The sequence below is a fragment of the Paroedura picta genome, chromosome 6 (genome assembly GCF_049243985.1).
Source record: "Paroedura picta isolate Pp20150507F chromosome 6, Ppicta_v3.0, whole genome shotgun sequence".
In the NCBI taxonomy this organism is placed as follows: Eukaryota; Metazoa; Chordata; class Lepidosauria; order Squamata; family Gekkonidae; genus Paroedura; species Paroedura picta.
This window is the reverse complement of record NC_135374.1, coordinates 53,547,058-53,564,485: the sequence shown is the minus strand read 5'-3', so window position 1 is coordinate 53,564,485 and position 17,428 is coordinate 53,547,058. Positions and strand designations below refer to the sequence as shown.

Genomic DNA, 17,428 nt, shown 5'->3' with positions numbered 1-17,428 from the left:
CAGTCAGGAACAGGGGATACCCTTCCTGATTGGTCCTCAGGAGGGCGAATGACCTCCCTGAGGACCAATCAGGGAGATGGAGGCAGTTTGGAGTGGGGTGTTCCCTGCCTGATTGTTTCTATGGGGGGCGACTGAAGTCCCTGAAGGCCAATCAGTGACTGTATCAGGCACACAGATACCAGGCATCATTATGTGGAAAGATAAACTAACCTAGTATGTGAAACACCAATATTACAGCCTAATAGCATCACTCCATGGAGCAAGTAATAACAATTATGAGGGGGGTAGGGAAAAAAGAACAACAATGGAATGAAAAAGAACAGTAAAAGAACATTCTCAGATATTTATTACTCTTAAAGGAACGGACTAGTCCTCAGTTCACAGTTCTCATCCAACATTGTCTATAGATTCCTTAATTAAGGCAATGTTACTTGTAAATCATTAAACCATAATTCTCCTATAGTAAAACAGAAGCTGCTAGCTGCTCCTTGAAATGTTGGAATATTTTTTTCATAAGAGGGAGTCCAACTGGGTTCCTTAGATTAACATTTTTGTGCCTAGCTCAGACAGGAGCAAACATTTATGTATGTATGTGCAATAGAATTCTATAAATGCATCTGTTTCAACTCTTCATTAGACACATCAGGTACATATTTCCAATAGAGTTTTCAAAACAGAATAGTTGGCAAATGATAAATATATCATAGCAAAGCATAAAAACTATGCTGACTTACCCTTTAGTAATATAAACATTACTATGGAGCCAATATGCTTTTTCATAGCTGACCATAGTTCTGCTGTATAGCAAGATGGCTCTTGGTTAGGAAACATACAAACATGTATTTGAAGGTTCAAAGTGTAGTCCTTAACAGAATCCTGTAATTATTTACTATATTGCTATTTATTTATTTATTTTTACTTCCAAATAAAACAAAGTTCAAGCCTTATGTAGGGAAGGATATGCTCTTTCTCAGTATCAGAAGACATTGGGCAGATTTCACAACCCTTAGCACTGATTGGCAAGACATGACAAATATAAGAATGTACTATAATTAAAACTAGAATATTAATGGTCTTCTGAATATTAAGTATTGTTATAAGAGAAAATCGTAGCCTGATGACTCCCCCCTGGAGTCTGCAGTGAGATAGCTTGATAAACTGGAAGCTTTCAAATGTAATGCAATAGCAACATTGAAATTCCATGCTATTCATACATATCTGACATTAAGCAAAAGGAGTACTACTTTGGACTTGCAGGAAATTAGTCAATTATGAAATGGCAATATAAAATAACTTCTTGCCGCTTAAAAACTTATTGTATATGCAGATCCTTACAAATAAGAAAACTACAAAATCCTAACAAGTTATATTCCAAAAATAAGAGTGACTACTCTAAAATCTGTGAAATTTCCAATAAAGAGGTTAGCAATTAAAACAATCATTTCAGTGATGAAATGACTATCACAACCAGGTACAGTGTCAAGGGAAATGACAGTGGGTAGAAAAATTCAACACTTCAATTCAAAAAAATTCAAAATGATCCAGGATTTATTGCAGCCTTTTTCAAAACTTTGCAATGCAGCAAATTTTACCTTCTTACTCTTTTCTTCTTATTAACCTATTTCCACAAATAATTTGTTAATGATTTATACTAGTTATAACATACCCATTGTAAACGAAATACAATGGGCGCTAGAATGTGGGGGAGAGGGAGGGACAGGGCAGCGCGTGGAAAGGAAAGGCACCTTAGTGAGGAGGCGTCGTCGAGGGAGGGCGGCGGCGGCAGGGTGTCCTCGGCTCCTCGGCATGTCCGCGGCGGCCATGTTGAGTTGCGGGCGGGTCTTTTAGAGCTCCGACTGGCGGGGGCTCGCTCAGGCGGCAGGCTGATGCGGCGAGAGGTGCTTTGCGCGCGCGGCTCGCAGTTGCTGGGGCTGGGAATCAGAGGGACCAATCGGCAGGCGCTGTGCGCCTGCCGATTGGTCCCTCCGATTGTCCGTCCGGAGGAAGGGTCCAATCCGGACCCTTCCTCATCACGGACACATCCCGCCTTAGAACCCCTTAGCCATTTATTTAGTCCGTGGCGCCCGTGGCGCCACGGGCGGTTTAAAGATGTGTTGAATATGCAAAGACAATGCCATCTGCAGCTGAGGGCAGAACCACAGGGAATTTTCGCAGAAGATATTAATCATAGGTTTTGGTCTTATTATTGAAGTGGAAATGGGATGATTAACTTGTAATATGTCAAAGTTTTCTACATTGTAGAAAGATACCATTTTGTAACTCACATATTAATATATGGTTATTCAAATTATAATATTGATACATATTATTGGGAAAGAGCCATTTCATAGCCATTTTCAATTTTAACATTATTAAAAACAGTATCTAGGATTCTTTCTTGTGACTTGGTCTCCCACACTTAACGATAGCAGGAAGCATATATAAGTTAATATTTAATATTTAAGACAGTGTGTAAAGATGAAAATACAATTATGTTTTTAAAAAATCTGAGGGAAGAAACATTCATTGAAAGTGTGGAATTAGATTTGAAAAAACATTTGCTGAATTTAAATTTGTTTTCTGTGTGAGTGAATACTGAGTGAGAGTAAATGTTGAAAGACTTTCACTATGTTCTCCACACAAAGCACCACTTGTGGAAGTGTTCTTGGCACTATTCTCCAGATGTCTTTAAAATAAAGGTCTTTCAAATAAGAGACTCTTTGAAAATGGAAAAGAGTGGGTGCTCTTTTCTTCATCCGTACCATCTCTCAACCTGTTTGCAATGCATTTATGTCTCTTTGATGAATGCATAACTGCCAACAGAGTAAGCAAACTGAAAGGTAATGCACAACAATGTCATGCAGTAAATAACCATAACTTTAGGGTTATAATAAAAGCTAGCTTACTCACTTGATTACTAAGTTGCCTATAGTTGTGTGCATTACAAAATTCATGGACTGAATATACGGATTGCTTTTAATGCTGCTGGGATGTATTTCATAGTGCCAGGTTATTTTTATGGTTTTTAATGTTGGGTTCTAATATTTATTTTATTTGTATTTATTTATAGTTTAATTTATATCCTGCCTCTTTTGACTAAGTCGTCTCAAGGCAGCTTACAACAATAAAAACATACCCCATAAAAATCCATAAAAACATTTAACATATAATTCCCTACAATAAAATTATGAAAACCACAGATGGCGGCAAAAACCTACAATTATCATTTAAATCAATGAATCAGCGGTTATAATCTGCTGATGCACCTATTAGCTTACCTCCTCCAGGCTCAGAATTATTGCACCAGATGTACTGCCACGTATTGTATAATAATATTAAACTGCTGTAAGCCACCAGGAGCTGACATTGCCAGGAGTGGTGAGTTAGAAATCGAAAGAATAAATAAATACATGAAAATGTCTTTTTCCCCATTGAAAATAAGTTCCAAATCCTGGAACCTGAAAGACCACATGGATTTGAATCTCAAACCAGTAACGTCCTACCCCAGCTATCACAGTAGAACCCTCCCCCATCCCAAATCCTGATGGGGTGCCAGCGACTGCATCTTCCAGCGACTGCATCTTCCCTTCCCCCTGCTCCACGGTGCTGGCTGCTTCACACACAAACAGCTGCTTTGGATGCCGGAGCGCCCAACCCTAACTGGAACACTTTTCTTATCTGGAAAGACTGATAGTACTTTTCAAATGATAGAGGCTTATAAAATTATACATGGGATGGAGAGAGTTGACAAAAGAGAAACTGTTTCCTCTCTCCCAAAGTACTATACATTGAAAACATCAAATGAAGCTGAAGGGCAGGAGACTATGGGTGGACAAGATTATCACACTGCAATGGATTAAAATGCAGAATTACTGCCAGAAGGTGCTTCATGGTGCTATGGGATGGACTGAGACATTTTTGGGATTCAATTCTCATGCAATCTCACCTTCCTTAAAAAAAACAAAAATGCCCCCCCCCCAAGTGGAACCTTTCCACTGCGGCTGTATCCCCCCATGGGGACACATTTCAATAGCAGATCCAGTGCACTGTGAGGACACAAAAAATTGCAGGGCACGCTGGTCCACTTTAATGCACTGGCAGTGGGGTGGAGCAGTGCCACTGATGAGGAATCAGCCTAGGAGGAGCTGAGTCCAGAGCCTGATTGGTTAGACTTCAGCAGGACTGTCCTCAGTAATGACCTATGCAGATCAATGGGGATACTCTTGGGTAATTTGGCATAGCTCCTTCATCACCTGCAGGGTACAGACTTTTCTCAGTACCCTGCCCAGGTGGGGAAGTGTGGAGTTAAAGCAGCAGCAAATGAGAGACACTGAGAGACACTCTATCATGAGAGACACTGAGCTGGCTCCTATGCTGGGAAGGTGGGGGAGGAGAGAGTCTTGAAAAATCTAAAGCAGCCTTTCTCAACTTTTCTACCATTCAGAAAACCCTGAAATATTCTTCAGGTTTCTAGAAACCCCAGAAGTGATGTGATCATGCAGAATGTGGTTCAGAAGCTTTGGATGCCGGTACACAACCACCCAGCTCCCCTCCCCATCCCAGAACATTCAGCATATCGTCAGGGTGCATGGTCATGATTTTATAGGTTATGACAATCCCAGGAAACCTGGTTTATGTATCTGGATATTCATATTTGAACAATGGAATGTTAGCATTTGTGTACATAAAAGTTGTATCCTTAATTATCACATGTTAATTAACATGCTAATTAAAAGACGCTTGCTCTTGGGGAGGAAAGCTATGGCAAATCTAGACAGCATCCTAAAAAGCAGAAGCATCACCCTGCCAACAAAAGTGCGTCTAGTCAAGGCTATAGTCTTCCCAGTTGCAATGTATGGCTATGATAGTTGGACCATAAGGAAGGCTGAGCGTCAAAGAATTGGACTGCAAGGTGAACAAACCGGTCAGTCTTATAGGAGATCAGCCCTGACTGCTTCTTAGAAGGCCAGATCCTGAAGATGAAACTCAAATACTTTGGCCACCTCATGTGAAGGAAGGACTTCCTGGAAAAGAGCCTAATGCTGGGAGCGATTGAGGGCAAAATAAGAAGGGGACAACAGAGAATGAGGTGGCTGGATGGAGTCACTGAAGCAGTCAGTGCGGGCTTAAATGGACTCCAGGGAATGGTAGAGGACAGGAAAGCCCATGGGGTCCATGGGGTCGCGATGGGTTGGAACCGACTTCGCACCTAACAACAACAACAATTAACATGTAATCCGTTACATAAATAGTGGGGCTGGGTTTTGCATTTTTGTACTAATATTGGAATAAATTATTATTGTTGTTGTTGTTGTTATTGTTATTATTTGGTTTTTTTCCCGCCACTCCTTGGGTAGGCTCATGGCGAATAACAGTTGTCTTCAAAACCCCAATTAAAACCCCATTAAAAGACATTAAAAATCATAACATAACATGGCGGCAGCCAATCACAATCTACTCCCACCTACCAAGACGATAGAGAATGGGGGGAGATGATGTATACTTCAGACCCTCCGGAGGGGCAACGCTCTACCTTGCAGACCCCAGCCTCAACCATAAATCTGGCGGAAGAGCTCCGTTTTACAGGCCCTGTGGAAAGCTGACAAATCCCGCAGAGCCCGCAACTCACCCGGGAGCTCATTCCACCAGGTGGGGGCCAGGATCGAAAAAGCCCTGGCCCTCCATAGTCAGGGAGGCATCGATAAAGGTAAAGGTAAAGGTATCCCCTGTGCAAGCACCGAGTCATGTCTGACCCTTGGGGTGACGTCCTCCAGCGTTTTCATGGCAGACTCAATACGGGGTGGTTTGCCAGTGCCTTCCCCAGTCATTACCGTTTATCCCCCAGCAAGCTGGGTACTCATTTTACCGACCTCAGAAGGATGGAAGGCTGAGTCAACCTTGAGCCGGCTGCTGGGATTGAACTCCCAGCCTCATGGGCAAAGCTTTCAGATGGCTGCCTCACCGCTCTGCGCCACAAGATGCTCTTAGGAGGCATCGATGCTCACACCCAAATTCCTGGCCTGGGATGCAATGTTAAGTTGCACCCCTGCCAAGGTGGGCAAACGTGCTTCCTGGGAAGAACCCCCCTTTAATAACATAAGAGCAAATTTCTTATGACTAGACCTGCAAATACTTCTTTCAGGCAGATGAACACAATCTTTGTGTTTGTGTGAGAGAGATATTCTTGTATATCAATTGTTTTTGCTCTTCCTATCATTATCAAAACTCCCCAAATCTTTGAAATCAAATCATAGGACAATATAAGGGTAGGAGTAGCACTATGGTTTTAGGTTACGTTACTATTTATATTCATAAATGTGTGGAAAATATAGATTGTGGCCTGACGGGTAAGGAAGGGAGCATGGGTTAGAGAAAAATAAACAACAAATAGATCTGGAGGAGAAATGGCCACAGCTTTTATTGTGTATACTCGTAGGAGCACTAGTGCAACACAGCACATCTGGTAGCCTGCCTATCTGACAATGACCACCTCTCTCTCCAGCCTGCCTGTGGGATGGCAGGGAACTCACATGGATGTCAGCCACTGTGTGCTACCTGAAGTTTAGAACTGGGCACCAACCCCTGAGCTAGGCATAACACAGATAGCCCAAGCCTTAAGACTCATTACTGGGGTTCCCAGACCCAAAGAGGCAAGTATGCAAGCTCAGCCTTCCTAAAATTGGATCCAGGCCAATGCCTAAACTAGCTGAGAAAGCTATGCCAAGCATTCAGCATAAATTGTCACATCAGAAACTGTGAAGCCCAAGAACCAAAGAAGAGTGGATGGGGAAAGCAGAGCTATGCAGCCAGCCTGGGCTGTAAAACCAGATCAAAGAGAAAATTCAGGCTTCCAGGTCAATTCCTGGAAGTCCCTCGCTTCCCTCAGCAGGTCTGGAACCTGAATGGCTACGCATGCATGGTTGAACTTGGTTGTCCCAGCCTACCGTGCTACACAGATGAAAGGGAAATCTTACCCTTTGCTTGCTTTCCAATCCTGTGGCTGCAAAAACAGTCCTGAGGAAACTCTGGGGGCCATCACCCATCTGTATAACACAATGCAGTATGCTGCAATCAAACCATCTATGATATTCTATTAATTTCCTCATTTTTGATATGTTAATCAGGACCTTACAATTCAGTGCACGGAAACAAAGCCTTAATTAAATGCTTTCATGGTCATTCTCTTAATAATTCATAGTTTTATTCCTATTTAAATAAATCACAAAAGTAGCTCGCCATGCATTCTTCCATCTACCTTGGAGATAGAATAAATTCACATATTGATTAATAATCATCAGCTTGGTCGCATTTGTTCCTGGTATTTTGGCTGATGGTTCCTTCTTGTCAATTCTTCCACCTATACCAGGCGACGCTTATAGTGCCCTATCTTGCCCCAGAAAATCTAGCTACAGTATGATGACCTCTAGGCTGGACTACTGTAACTCAGCCTTCCCTTATTCCTTGACTCAGAAATTACAATGGCACAAAATGCAGCTGCCCAGGTCCTTTCCTTACCCCATGGAGTACCTATATTTGACCTGTTCTCCAGCAGATGCACTGGTTGCTGATAGAGTTCTGGATCAGGTTTAACGTATTGGTTTTAATCTTCAAGGCCTTATGTGGTCTGGAACCTGCATACCTGAGAGACTGCCTCTCTGTTACATGCCACCCCCGAAGAGCTCTGCGGTCAGCAAATTCCATCTCGCTAATGGTGCCCAGGCCTAAAGAGCTGTGCCCAGTCTCAACCTGAGCCAGGGAGGGCCCTGGCTTCAGCCTGGTGGAAACATGTACCCTTATGGAGCTCCCAAAGTTCCATAGATCCTGCAAAATAACACTCTTCCACCAGACATTTAGTTGAAGTCAGGCTGAATCTCAGCTATCCATCTGGGCCTCAAGTTTACCCCCACTTGAAAGGGCTATTGTTTAGCCCCACTTGAAAGGGTTATCACCCCCTTATCAGGCCAGGCATCTCTGATATTTATTTCAACCTCTTACCTGGCCTGCTGGTATGTCTTGTTCAAAAAGTGAGTTAGCAGGAGCTAGAGAAAATAGGGTTTAGAATTATATTGTAGTTTAGATTAGATGTAATGTTATTGTAAGTTGTATTTTTATTGATGTTACCTGACCTGAGACCAATTTTGGAGACTGGCAGCCTAGAAATCACAAAAATAAATAAATAATTCATATAATGTCCAATAGAGATGCACTGTCCAATGTACTATATTGTTGAAAATATACAGTGATGGACATTATTGGAATTATTGTTTTATGTACAGACTTGCATTTTATAACTGCTCTCACCTGGTTAAAATCTTTCTTATGTAAATTTAAAACTGTCAATGGCCCATTATGCACAGCCGCCGAAACGGCGATTTCGGGTCACATGAAAAACGCGGAAGTGGAAGAAGCGAAGCAAACCGCTTACGCATGGGACGGGACACAACGGCGGCAAAACCCAGAGCAGCCGATTATGCACGCGCCGACTCCAGCGCCGCTTCTGGTTGCGCCCTGGTTGCCCGGAAGCTCTGCTTCCGCATTTCGCTAACGTGGCTTTTTCGGCAGCCTGCACCGAATCTGCGGCCAGTTGCAGCCGGCGCCGTGCGTTATCAGTGATTTTAGGCGACGCCATTCCACCCCGAATGCGGACCTTCCCCTCCATGCATAATGGGCCAATATTATACATGTTACTCTTTTTCTAGATTAAATAATTGTTTTTTTCTCCCCAGCATTTTCTTATACGATGATGTTTTACAGTGCAGACAAACTATGGTCTTTAGAAAATATATTAAGCAGGAAAGGAAGGACAAGAAAGAATAGCTGACACAGAGAAGGCATACAACAAAATCAAATCAGAGTCCAGTGGAACCTTTAAGACCAACAAAGATTTATTTAAGGCATGAGCTTTCGAGTGCAAGCACACTTCCTCAGACTCAGAGAAGGCCGAGTACAACAATATCTATAGAGATCAGATGGACTATCTTGTTCTGATGGTCTTCAACAATCAGAATAACAATATAATTTGCAAAAGTTGTACAGTAAACTTAAACAACACAGTCAACCATAGCTACAAAGCTATTCCATCTGTACACAGCCCGTGGCGCCACGGGTGCCACGGACTGAATAAAAGAGTAAGGGGTAGTGGGGAGGAGTTAGGGCGGGACCGGTCCGAGATAAAAACTCGGAGGGGCCAATCAGGAGCCGCAAAGCGGCTCCTGATTGGCCCCTCCGAGTGTCAATCCCGCCCCAAGCAGCCAATGGCGGCTCCCCATTGGCTGCTTCACCCGCCCAGGGAATATGGCGGAGCGTCTCGGTGAGTGGCCCGGGAAGCCTTCTCTCGGCCGGCGGAGCGGCCAAGAGAAGGCTCCAGAGAGCCTCGGGTGGGGGGTGGGCCGGGAAGCCTTCTCTCGCCCGGCGGAGCGGCCTCGCAGCGTCGTAGACGCTGCGAGGCCGCTCCGCCGGCTGAGAGAAGGCTCCAGAGAGCCTCGGGTGGGGGGTGGGCGCTTGGGAGAGCCTTGGGGTGGCGGGTGGGCCTGGCCGCCTCCTCCCGGCCAGCGGAGCAGCCTCGCGGCGTCTTACACGCCGCGAGGCCGCTCCGCCGGCCGGGAGGACGCTGGGGAGAGCCTCGGGGTGGCGGGTGGCCCTGGCCGCCTCCTCCCGGCCGACGGAGCGGCCTCGCGGCGTCTTACACAGGGAGCCCCTGCCAGCCGCACGACAGACCCGGCAAGAATCGAAGATGGCCGCCGAGGCCTTCCCGAGGAGCCGACGATGCCCCGCCGCCGCCGCCGCCCGACCTCGACGACGCCTCCGCTACTCCCAAGGAGTCCCCGCCAGCGCCAAGACCCCGCCAGAATTGAAGATCGCCGCTGCTGCCCGCCCTCTCTAAGGTCAGCTTCCTTGCGCTGCCCTGTCCCTCCCTATCCCCCACATTCTAGCGCCCATTGTATTTTGCTTACAATGGGCTCTTTTACTAGTATTGTAAATAATTTCCAATGATTACTGGGAGGTTCATTTTTACATGTAGTGGCTAATGTGAAGCACTTACCCACATGAATGACACAGTACAATACCAAATCATGTCAGCACGAAAATCACACCCTGCAATTCTTCTGGTTCACAGAACAGAATGAAGTTGCAACTACCATTTTACCTATCTCACAAAAGTAGATTACCAGGTCTTATAGGAGCCTGACTATGAAACAGAGAACAGTCTCAGAAATCAAAAACATTACATACAACTATATTATTTCATTATTCTAACACAAAAGGGCTTCAAGGATAGTCAACAATTACTCAAAATTACCAATGCCCACAAACAATCCTGCTTCAGAAAGTATAATCTCAGTGATAATCTCTAACTATATCACAAAACAGAAGACAAAAGATCAAGGCATAAAGAACATTCCACATATGGACTTGTGTCCAGTCCAAACAGCAGTCAACATGATACAATCCTATGTTCCATAATGCTAACATATATACAGGCTTGTCAGGACTCTACCTATCAGCTTGTTAGTAGGTGGACTTACTGGCAGAAGGGGTGGCCTAGGCTGGTGTTTCAGTGATGTCACCAGCATTGTGTGTTACCCAAATTGCTTGGACACGTGTCCTAAAAACATGTATCTTTGAGCTTGTGGGGAATATTAGCTCAAATGCTGCGAGAGGGGGGTAACTTAGCGTTATCGGATCGTTACCTTTGTATACGAGAGTTATTACACCTGTAGGAACTCAAGGCAAACACAGATTTAAATGGTAAAATATTAATATAAGCTTTTATTGAAAGGAAAATAACAAAAGTACACACAAATAGCTAACACACATACAAGCAGACATATAGAGAAGGGGGAGGAAGAGTGGAAGGCTTGATAGTTACCTGTCCGAGGAGTGGTGGGTCAGAGGAAGAAGCACGAACCAGCGTGGGAGGTCCAGGGTTGGAAGACACTCAGAGTGGCTGTGTGAAGCCACAGTTTTTATAGGATTTTGGGAAGGGGGCTATGTGACAAGGCTCAGGTAAGCATGTGCTGGAAGTTTCCAGGGTCCCCAGAGATTAGGACAATACCTGGCCAAGTGGGGGGTGATGGCCGTAAATGGATTTGGATAAAGGTATTAATGGCTCTGAGGAAGAGAGCCATCAGGTCTAGCTGGCAGGGTGTGGGGAGGAAATATCCCCTGGCAGAGGGGCCAAGTGTGAAAAATGTTGCAAGACAAAGGATTTTCCTAGGAGCCCTTAGGCAAACAGGAGGAAGCCAGTCCACTCACTTAGAAATACAATGGGGGGGGGGGTCGAGAGTAGGGCATGGAGGCACCTGGATTTCCAAACCAGTAGCTGAGAACAAGCCTGGGCTTGTCCTGTTTCCTAAGATGGAGTCTGCTCTGACATTGCCCTGCCAGAGTGACTTGGTCTGTCCTGTGTCTAGCTTGCTCCCAAGTCTAGACTGTCGCGCTGCGCTATTGGTTAAGGAGTACAGTGTGCCAAGGCATAAGGCAGGGATCCTGCCATGCGTAACATTCCCCCCCTTCTGTAGTGAATTATATGTCCAATTTATTCACTACAGACCAATGTATAATGCGTTAGTGGCGGCAAAGATTGAAATTCAGACTAGAAATTCAGAGAGAAAAGTGGGGCCATCTTCTGCCACTACAAAAACTACAAAAACTTAAGCCAAATTAAAAACAAAACACATTTAGGAGGGGTTTGGGTGACTTAAGGAAAGCTGTGAAGTTGCTGTTCCTCTTTACCACAACCACTCAAAACTAAATGTAACATACATGAACTATGAACTAGCTAAGCGTGAGGTCTCCACCATATGAATAAAGCAATGAACCAATGCAAACTAATACATTGAGCAAGGCAATCTAGCAAACAATAGACAAAAAGCAAATGCAGTGAAAACCAAATTCTATGCAGGGAGGAAACTGTGGGCAGTACCTGAGCAATATTTTATAATGCGAGCACTAGGCAATCCTAAAGATGCTGGCAATGAATATCAAGCAATTACTATGAAGCAGGCAGAAAGTGGTAGAAACTAAAAAGTTAAACAATGAACTAAGCAATGGCTTCTAATAAGCAATGCAATAAGAACAAGGTAAAGCTAAGCAATTTAGCAAAACTTATATACATAAACTAGCAAACTATTTAAAACTGATACAGGCACAATGCAATAGGCAGTGAGTTGAAATACAGGGCACAATACAATTTGGAATACAGACAATACAGTTTGAAAAACTTCCTCCCCCCTTGTCCAATTGGTAAAGGTGGGAGTGAAGCTGGAGATTTCTTGAATAGTTGAACATGAGGATTGATGAAGATGAGCAACTGGTTCAGCAGCTGAAGATGTTGATATATATATGCATATATATGTATAAGACATTGCTGGGTGATGTTTGCAAACATATAGAATGGTAAAGGAGGTTCCTCCATGGGGGTAAAAAAAAGTGGTTGTAGAAACAAGCCAATAGCTGGAGATGTGTTCAGCATACCAGTTGATCTTTCTTCCCCCCCTTGTGACTGAAATGGCAGGGGAAGAGGCGGTGAAAGCACTAATCCAGGGCATCAGAGGTAGCATATAGAAGAAGCAGCAGGCCGGCTGGGCAGTGAGGCTTCATAGAGCAGGAGCTGGGGTAAACAGCAAGCACCAGAAGTTCACCAGCAGGTAGGCTGGGGCAGAAAGCGCAGAGCAGCAGGTCATGACCACAGGACGCATCCATAGCAAATGCAGGCAGAGGATCGCTGTCATATTGACCAGGTCAGGTCTGGAGGTTGGCGAGCAGGATACAGGTGAAGAGCACACAGGCAGGACCATCAGGAACTGGCCTGGCGATCTGAGGTTTGTGATGCACAAGCCTGGAGCCTCACTAGGGCAGGCTTGGCAGACACGGGTTGCAAGAATGTTTGAGTGGCCCAGGGCATCAACAGCACAGTGGAGCTGAAGAGCTCAAGGGGGAGACACCCAATTGAGAGCTTTGAAGACAATGAACTCAAATGAAAGATTGAGGCAGAGGGGTGCCCCCATAAGTGACTGTCAAAAAGATCTACTGTGGTGGGTGCCCACCATGACCTTATAGAGACTGAAAATAGAATTTAAGAGGAGCTAGATGCCATCTCCAGGGAGGGAGAGGGAGATTAGAGTGCAATCATAAAACAAGAGAAGGAGGTTGCCAAACTCCTGGTGAGTTTGGGAATTTGAGAGAAAACTGATAGATTACTATGGGTGATTGAAGCAAGATGCTTTGTAGAAATACACAAGAGGAGAGAAAATCCTTCAAGTCCTGTAAGCAGATAGCTTTTGGAGGCTAGGTCTACTGGCCTTCTGCACTGTTGTGTAAAAAGAATTATTCAGAAAAAGAATCAAAGAGCCAAAGTTAAAGGTTCCTGCAAACATATTGCAAATGGTCTATGAATGAATAGATTAGCAGCTCAAATACAAATATATATATGAGGGGAAGAAAAGAAGAATTGCTAGATAGAATCTGGTCAATTGCTTCCCAAGTTAATAAGCACAAAAAGAAATAGAAGCTCTGATATGCAATAGGTTAAAAGCATAAGCAGAAAACATACTACAGATTTTTCTCTATAAGGAACATAAGATAAATCAAAACACAAAAAGAAAGCTTCAAAAACAAAACTTTGATTGTGATCTATAAAGATCTTGCTATAAAGAGCACAAGAGAGGACTCCTAATTAAAAGAGGACTCAAAAACATGGCAAAAGAATTTGCAAAATATTGTGGATTGACATAAACAATCTAAAAAGTTAGAGCACATAAGCACAAATCTAAAAGCAAAGGTTTTCTTATAAAAATAAAACAAATAACCTTAAAGAAAATTTAAAGGTTGAGGTATAGAAACTTGTTTTTCAGATTGAGATCTGCCTGCTTGTAGGCCAGGCTGATTGGATGCCAATTGCTTCTTTAAAAAGATACATCTATTGGAGTACTGCTGTGGATATGAGTGGGAAAGAATGAATGAGGAGAACATGAAGAGTCCCATTACACAATAGTGTGTGTTCTTAAGGAGGAAAGACTGTTCCTCTGTACATACACAGAGTGCCTTTTCATAGGAGTCAGGCTGAGTGGAAGCCTGAGTACCCAAATGAAAGGTCTGTATGAAGCTTTCTAAACATATTCAAAACAAAAACAAAATTGCAAAAACAGATTTTTAAACAAAATTGTCTTATGCAAAGAGGAAAAAAATGTTAACTGCCAATTAAAATTTGAAATAGGAAGTAAAAATGTCAGAGGGAAAAGCTATGGAGGGAATGCTTTTTCTCAAAGAGAAAATATTTCAAATATTAAAAGCAGCCAAAATTGTCTTAAAATAAAAACTAAAACTAAACATATTTTAGAACAGAACAATTTTACTGTACTCTCCCCCCCTTAGATTCTCTCTGAGGTAGGGGTCAGTCTTTAAAGAAACAAAACTTCTTCCCTTGGGAAGAAAGAATACTTTCAGTCCTTTGTTATGTGGATTAATTGCCTGGATGGGGGAGAGCAAGGCATGAGTCATGGGGCTGAGTGCCTAGAAAGGCAGTTAGACAAAGAGAGTCTGTTTTAAGATTGCAAAATAGTGGCTGTTTCAGTGTGACTGCAACTATAGCTGGAGGCTCTACCAATTGTAGCCAAATTTAACATTTGAAAATTTAAAAAGTAAAAATGGAAGCACACATGTTAAATTAACTCAGTGGCACTGGAACCATTTGTGGAAGTTGCGAAAATAATTGGAAATCTGTTAACTTTAGGGAAGCTAAGAGCCTTGCAACAAATTCTTCCCTGTTAAAATAATGGTTGTCACCTTGGATTTTGGAACTCTGTACAGGTTCAGAGGCAGGGTTTCCTTCCTGACTCTGTGATGGGGGAACTGAGAATATTTCCTCTTCTTTAAAGACAAGAGGTGAAGCTGGGTTACTGGATCTGCTGTATTTTCTTTTCAATTTATTATCTGTGTGGCTTTGGAAATCCAGGACATTTTGCAAATGGGTTTTTACTTTAAAAAGTTCACCCTGGAATTCCTTGTTTTTCTCATTAAGATCCTTAATTTCTAAATCTTGTTTCTGGGTAAGAGTTTTAAATTTCTCTATTTCCTTCTGCCAGTCCTTAGGGGATTGAGAAGAAATTTCTATGGGGCTAGTTTTCTGTAGCTCACATCTAAGTATGTCTCTGTTCCTTTTCTTTCTAATGGCCTTTACAAAACCAAACATGAGTACAGATGTTGGTTGGTCATGATACTGGGACATGTCTGCTCCAGTATTTCTAAGTTCCCGCCATAGAAAAGTCCTGTTACTGATTCTTTTATTGCGCTGCTGATGGGCAGAATTTCTATTCTGGAAGTATTTAGGTTTGAGAGTATTTGGGGGAAAATTATTTGAAGGGAAACCATTTAGTGGCTTACTCCTTTCTCCTGGCTTTTGTTTGCTCCAGCCATTAGGTGGCTGCAGGGAGCGATTGTCTCTATTCCTATTAGAATTGGGGTGATTCTGATTTAAGCGGTTCTCCCTCTTGATCCTGTACTGAGAGTGGAGACCACTGTTTGCCTGAATGTTTAAATTTTTGGAGTCCTGGTTAGTGGGAAATTCAAGAGAACCTGATTCTCTAAGCTGGCCTGCAATGGGGAGCAGTTTCTGGATTTCCTGCCTCTCAGTTCTATCCACAGGGGCTGTAACTAGAACTGGATGGAAGGGAGCTGAATTTTCCCCTCGGGGTTCTATGAACATTTTGGGGGTTATTTCTTCTGGCAGAGGCTCAGAAGGTAGAAGGGGAAGAGTCTCTGTATGAATTGTGGCAACTAGAGCCCTTTGGAGCTCTAACTGCTTTTCAAGTTGCTGCATTTTTCTATGGCATGCCTCATGGCTTACTTGAGCATGCTTGGCCACATTGTTCTCCACTCGGAACTGTGCAGCTCCCTTGATCTTAACTTGCTCTGTTTCTAGCTCGATAATGTGAGCCTCTGCTATCTCAGCTCTCTGCCTTGTGGCTTGGAGCTGAGTTTCTAGTTCCTGGATGGTCTGAAGCTGATGAGCCTTCTCCACCCGTGTACTCAAGCGCTCAGTTCTCATGTCCTCCATCTCAGAGAGGTGGATGATATGAGCCTCATGCTGTTCCAGGAGATCAGCTAACTGGGCCTCCCGTTGTTCGAGACGGTCAGTCAGCTGAGCTACCTGCTCCTTCACTAGGGCATCCTTCTCCTCTAGGGCATGTTGCAGCTCAGCAATCTGGGCTACACTGTCCTGAAGGGCAACAAACATACCCCAAGTGGCATAGGAGTCCTTATTGCCACCCCCGAGCTTTCTGGTGTTACACCATTCTTGGAAAGCCTCGGTAAGGGTTTCCAGGGGGTTAGAGCTTTTAAAAGCTCCCGGGCGCCAGGGGTTCCGGCCGCCCTTCTTGGTCACCCAGAGTGTCAATCTGTCTGCCGGTTCCTTATGGGCAATCAGGCTAGTCAAATTGAATCTGGATGCCATTTCTTCCTATTAATTTCCAAGATCTTAAAGGGGACGGGGCTTGGTTTTCTGGCTTCTTGTCGCTGGGCAAGCAAGCACAGAGGGAATGAGTTTAGGGGCAGCCGCTGCTCGTCTCTTGAACAGCAGGGGAGAGAGGGAAAAGGATCCCGTGGAGTTTAACCTCTTACGGGTGTGGCTAGTTTGTTTTTGGCTGAGAATGGCCGGGGCTCTTCTCAGTTCAGGGCAAAAACTACCGAAAAACCAAGCAGATGGATGATTTTTCCAATCAAGGTTGCCGGAGCGCACTTGATCCTCGGGAAAACCACCGAAAACCTGAAGGTATTTTTAGGGAAGAGATCACTGGGGGATTTTCTTGCGGCTTCTATATCCTTCAAAGCGGCAAGGGGAAAAAGGGGAAGGGCTCCCGTCAAGGCACGTCCTTACGGGGTTTGGCTAGTTTTCTTATTTTATACCGAGATGGCCGGGGCTCTCTCGATTCAGGGACAAAACTACCAAGAAAACCTGAGGGTACCAGCTAATTTATTCGGTTAGGATCGCCCTGGCTTTCCTGAACACGGGGAAAATTACCAAAACCTGCATCATCTGAGCTTCGCAAAGCCCGCTTGAGTTCTCGTGCCACTCCCGACACTCGAAACTCCAACTCCTGCAGCTGCAGGGCAGTTTGGTGCTACAGAGAGCGACTCTGCTTGCATAGATTTTAGCAGTAGGGGGATTTTCCTGATCCTTCCTACAGCTAAGAGGAATTTTGCCTAACGCCTTCCTACGCTTGGCTAATCCCTAGTTGTTGGGTGCGTTTCGTCCACCCGCCCGTCTAAGCCTAAGAAAACCTTGCTTCGGTGTTCCTAGCCTTAAAGGAAACTAATCTCCAGCAGGAGCAAAACTGTAGCAAAAGGGTAGAAAAGAGAGAGAGAGGCCAACCCTTTTAGAAAGCACACTTCCAAGAGCACATTCACACACTTATGCCAAGAGTTCAAA

At 44.0% G+C, this 17,428-nt stretch overlaps 1 protein-coding gene across 8 annotated transcripts in view; it reads right to left on the bottom strand.

The window, feature by feature from the left end:
- Window positions 1–17,428, bottom strand: part of NCAM2 (neural cell adhesion molecule 2) — a 305,171-nt gene that overhangs the window by 131,975 nt on the left and 155,768 nt on the right. For 5 of the 8 annotated variants that reach the window (XM_077342446.1, XM_077342443.1, XM_077342444.1 and 2 more), the window contains exon 9: window positions 6,975–7,043. The exons of the other annotated variants lie outside the window; for them this stretch is intronic. In XM_077342446.1, the coding sequence (XP_077198561.1) occupies window positions 6,975–7,043 (69 nt within the window). The remainder of the gene's footprint in view (window positions 1–6,974; window positions 7,044–17,428) is intronic. 8 annotated transcript variants of the gene reach the window in all.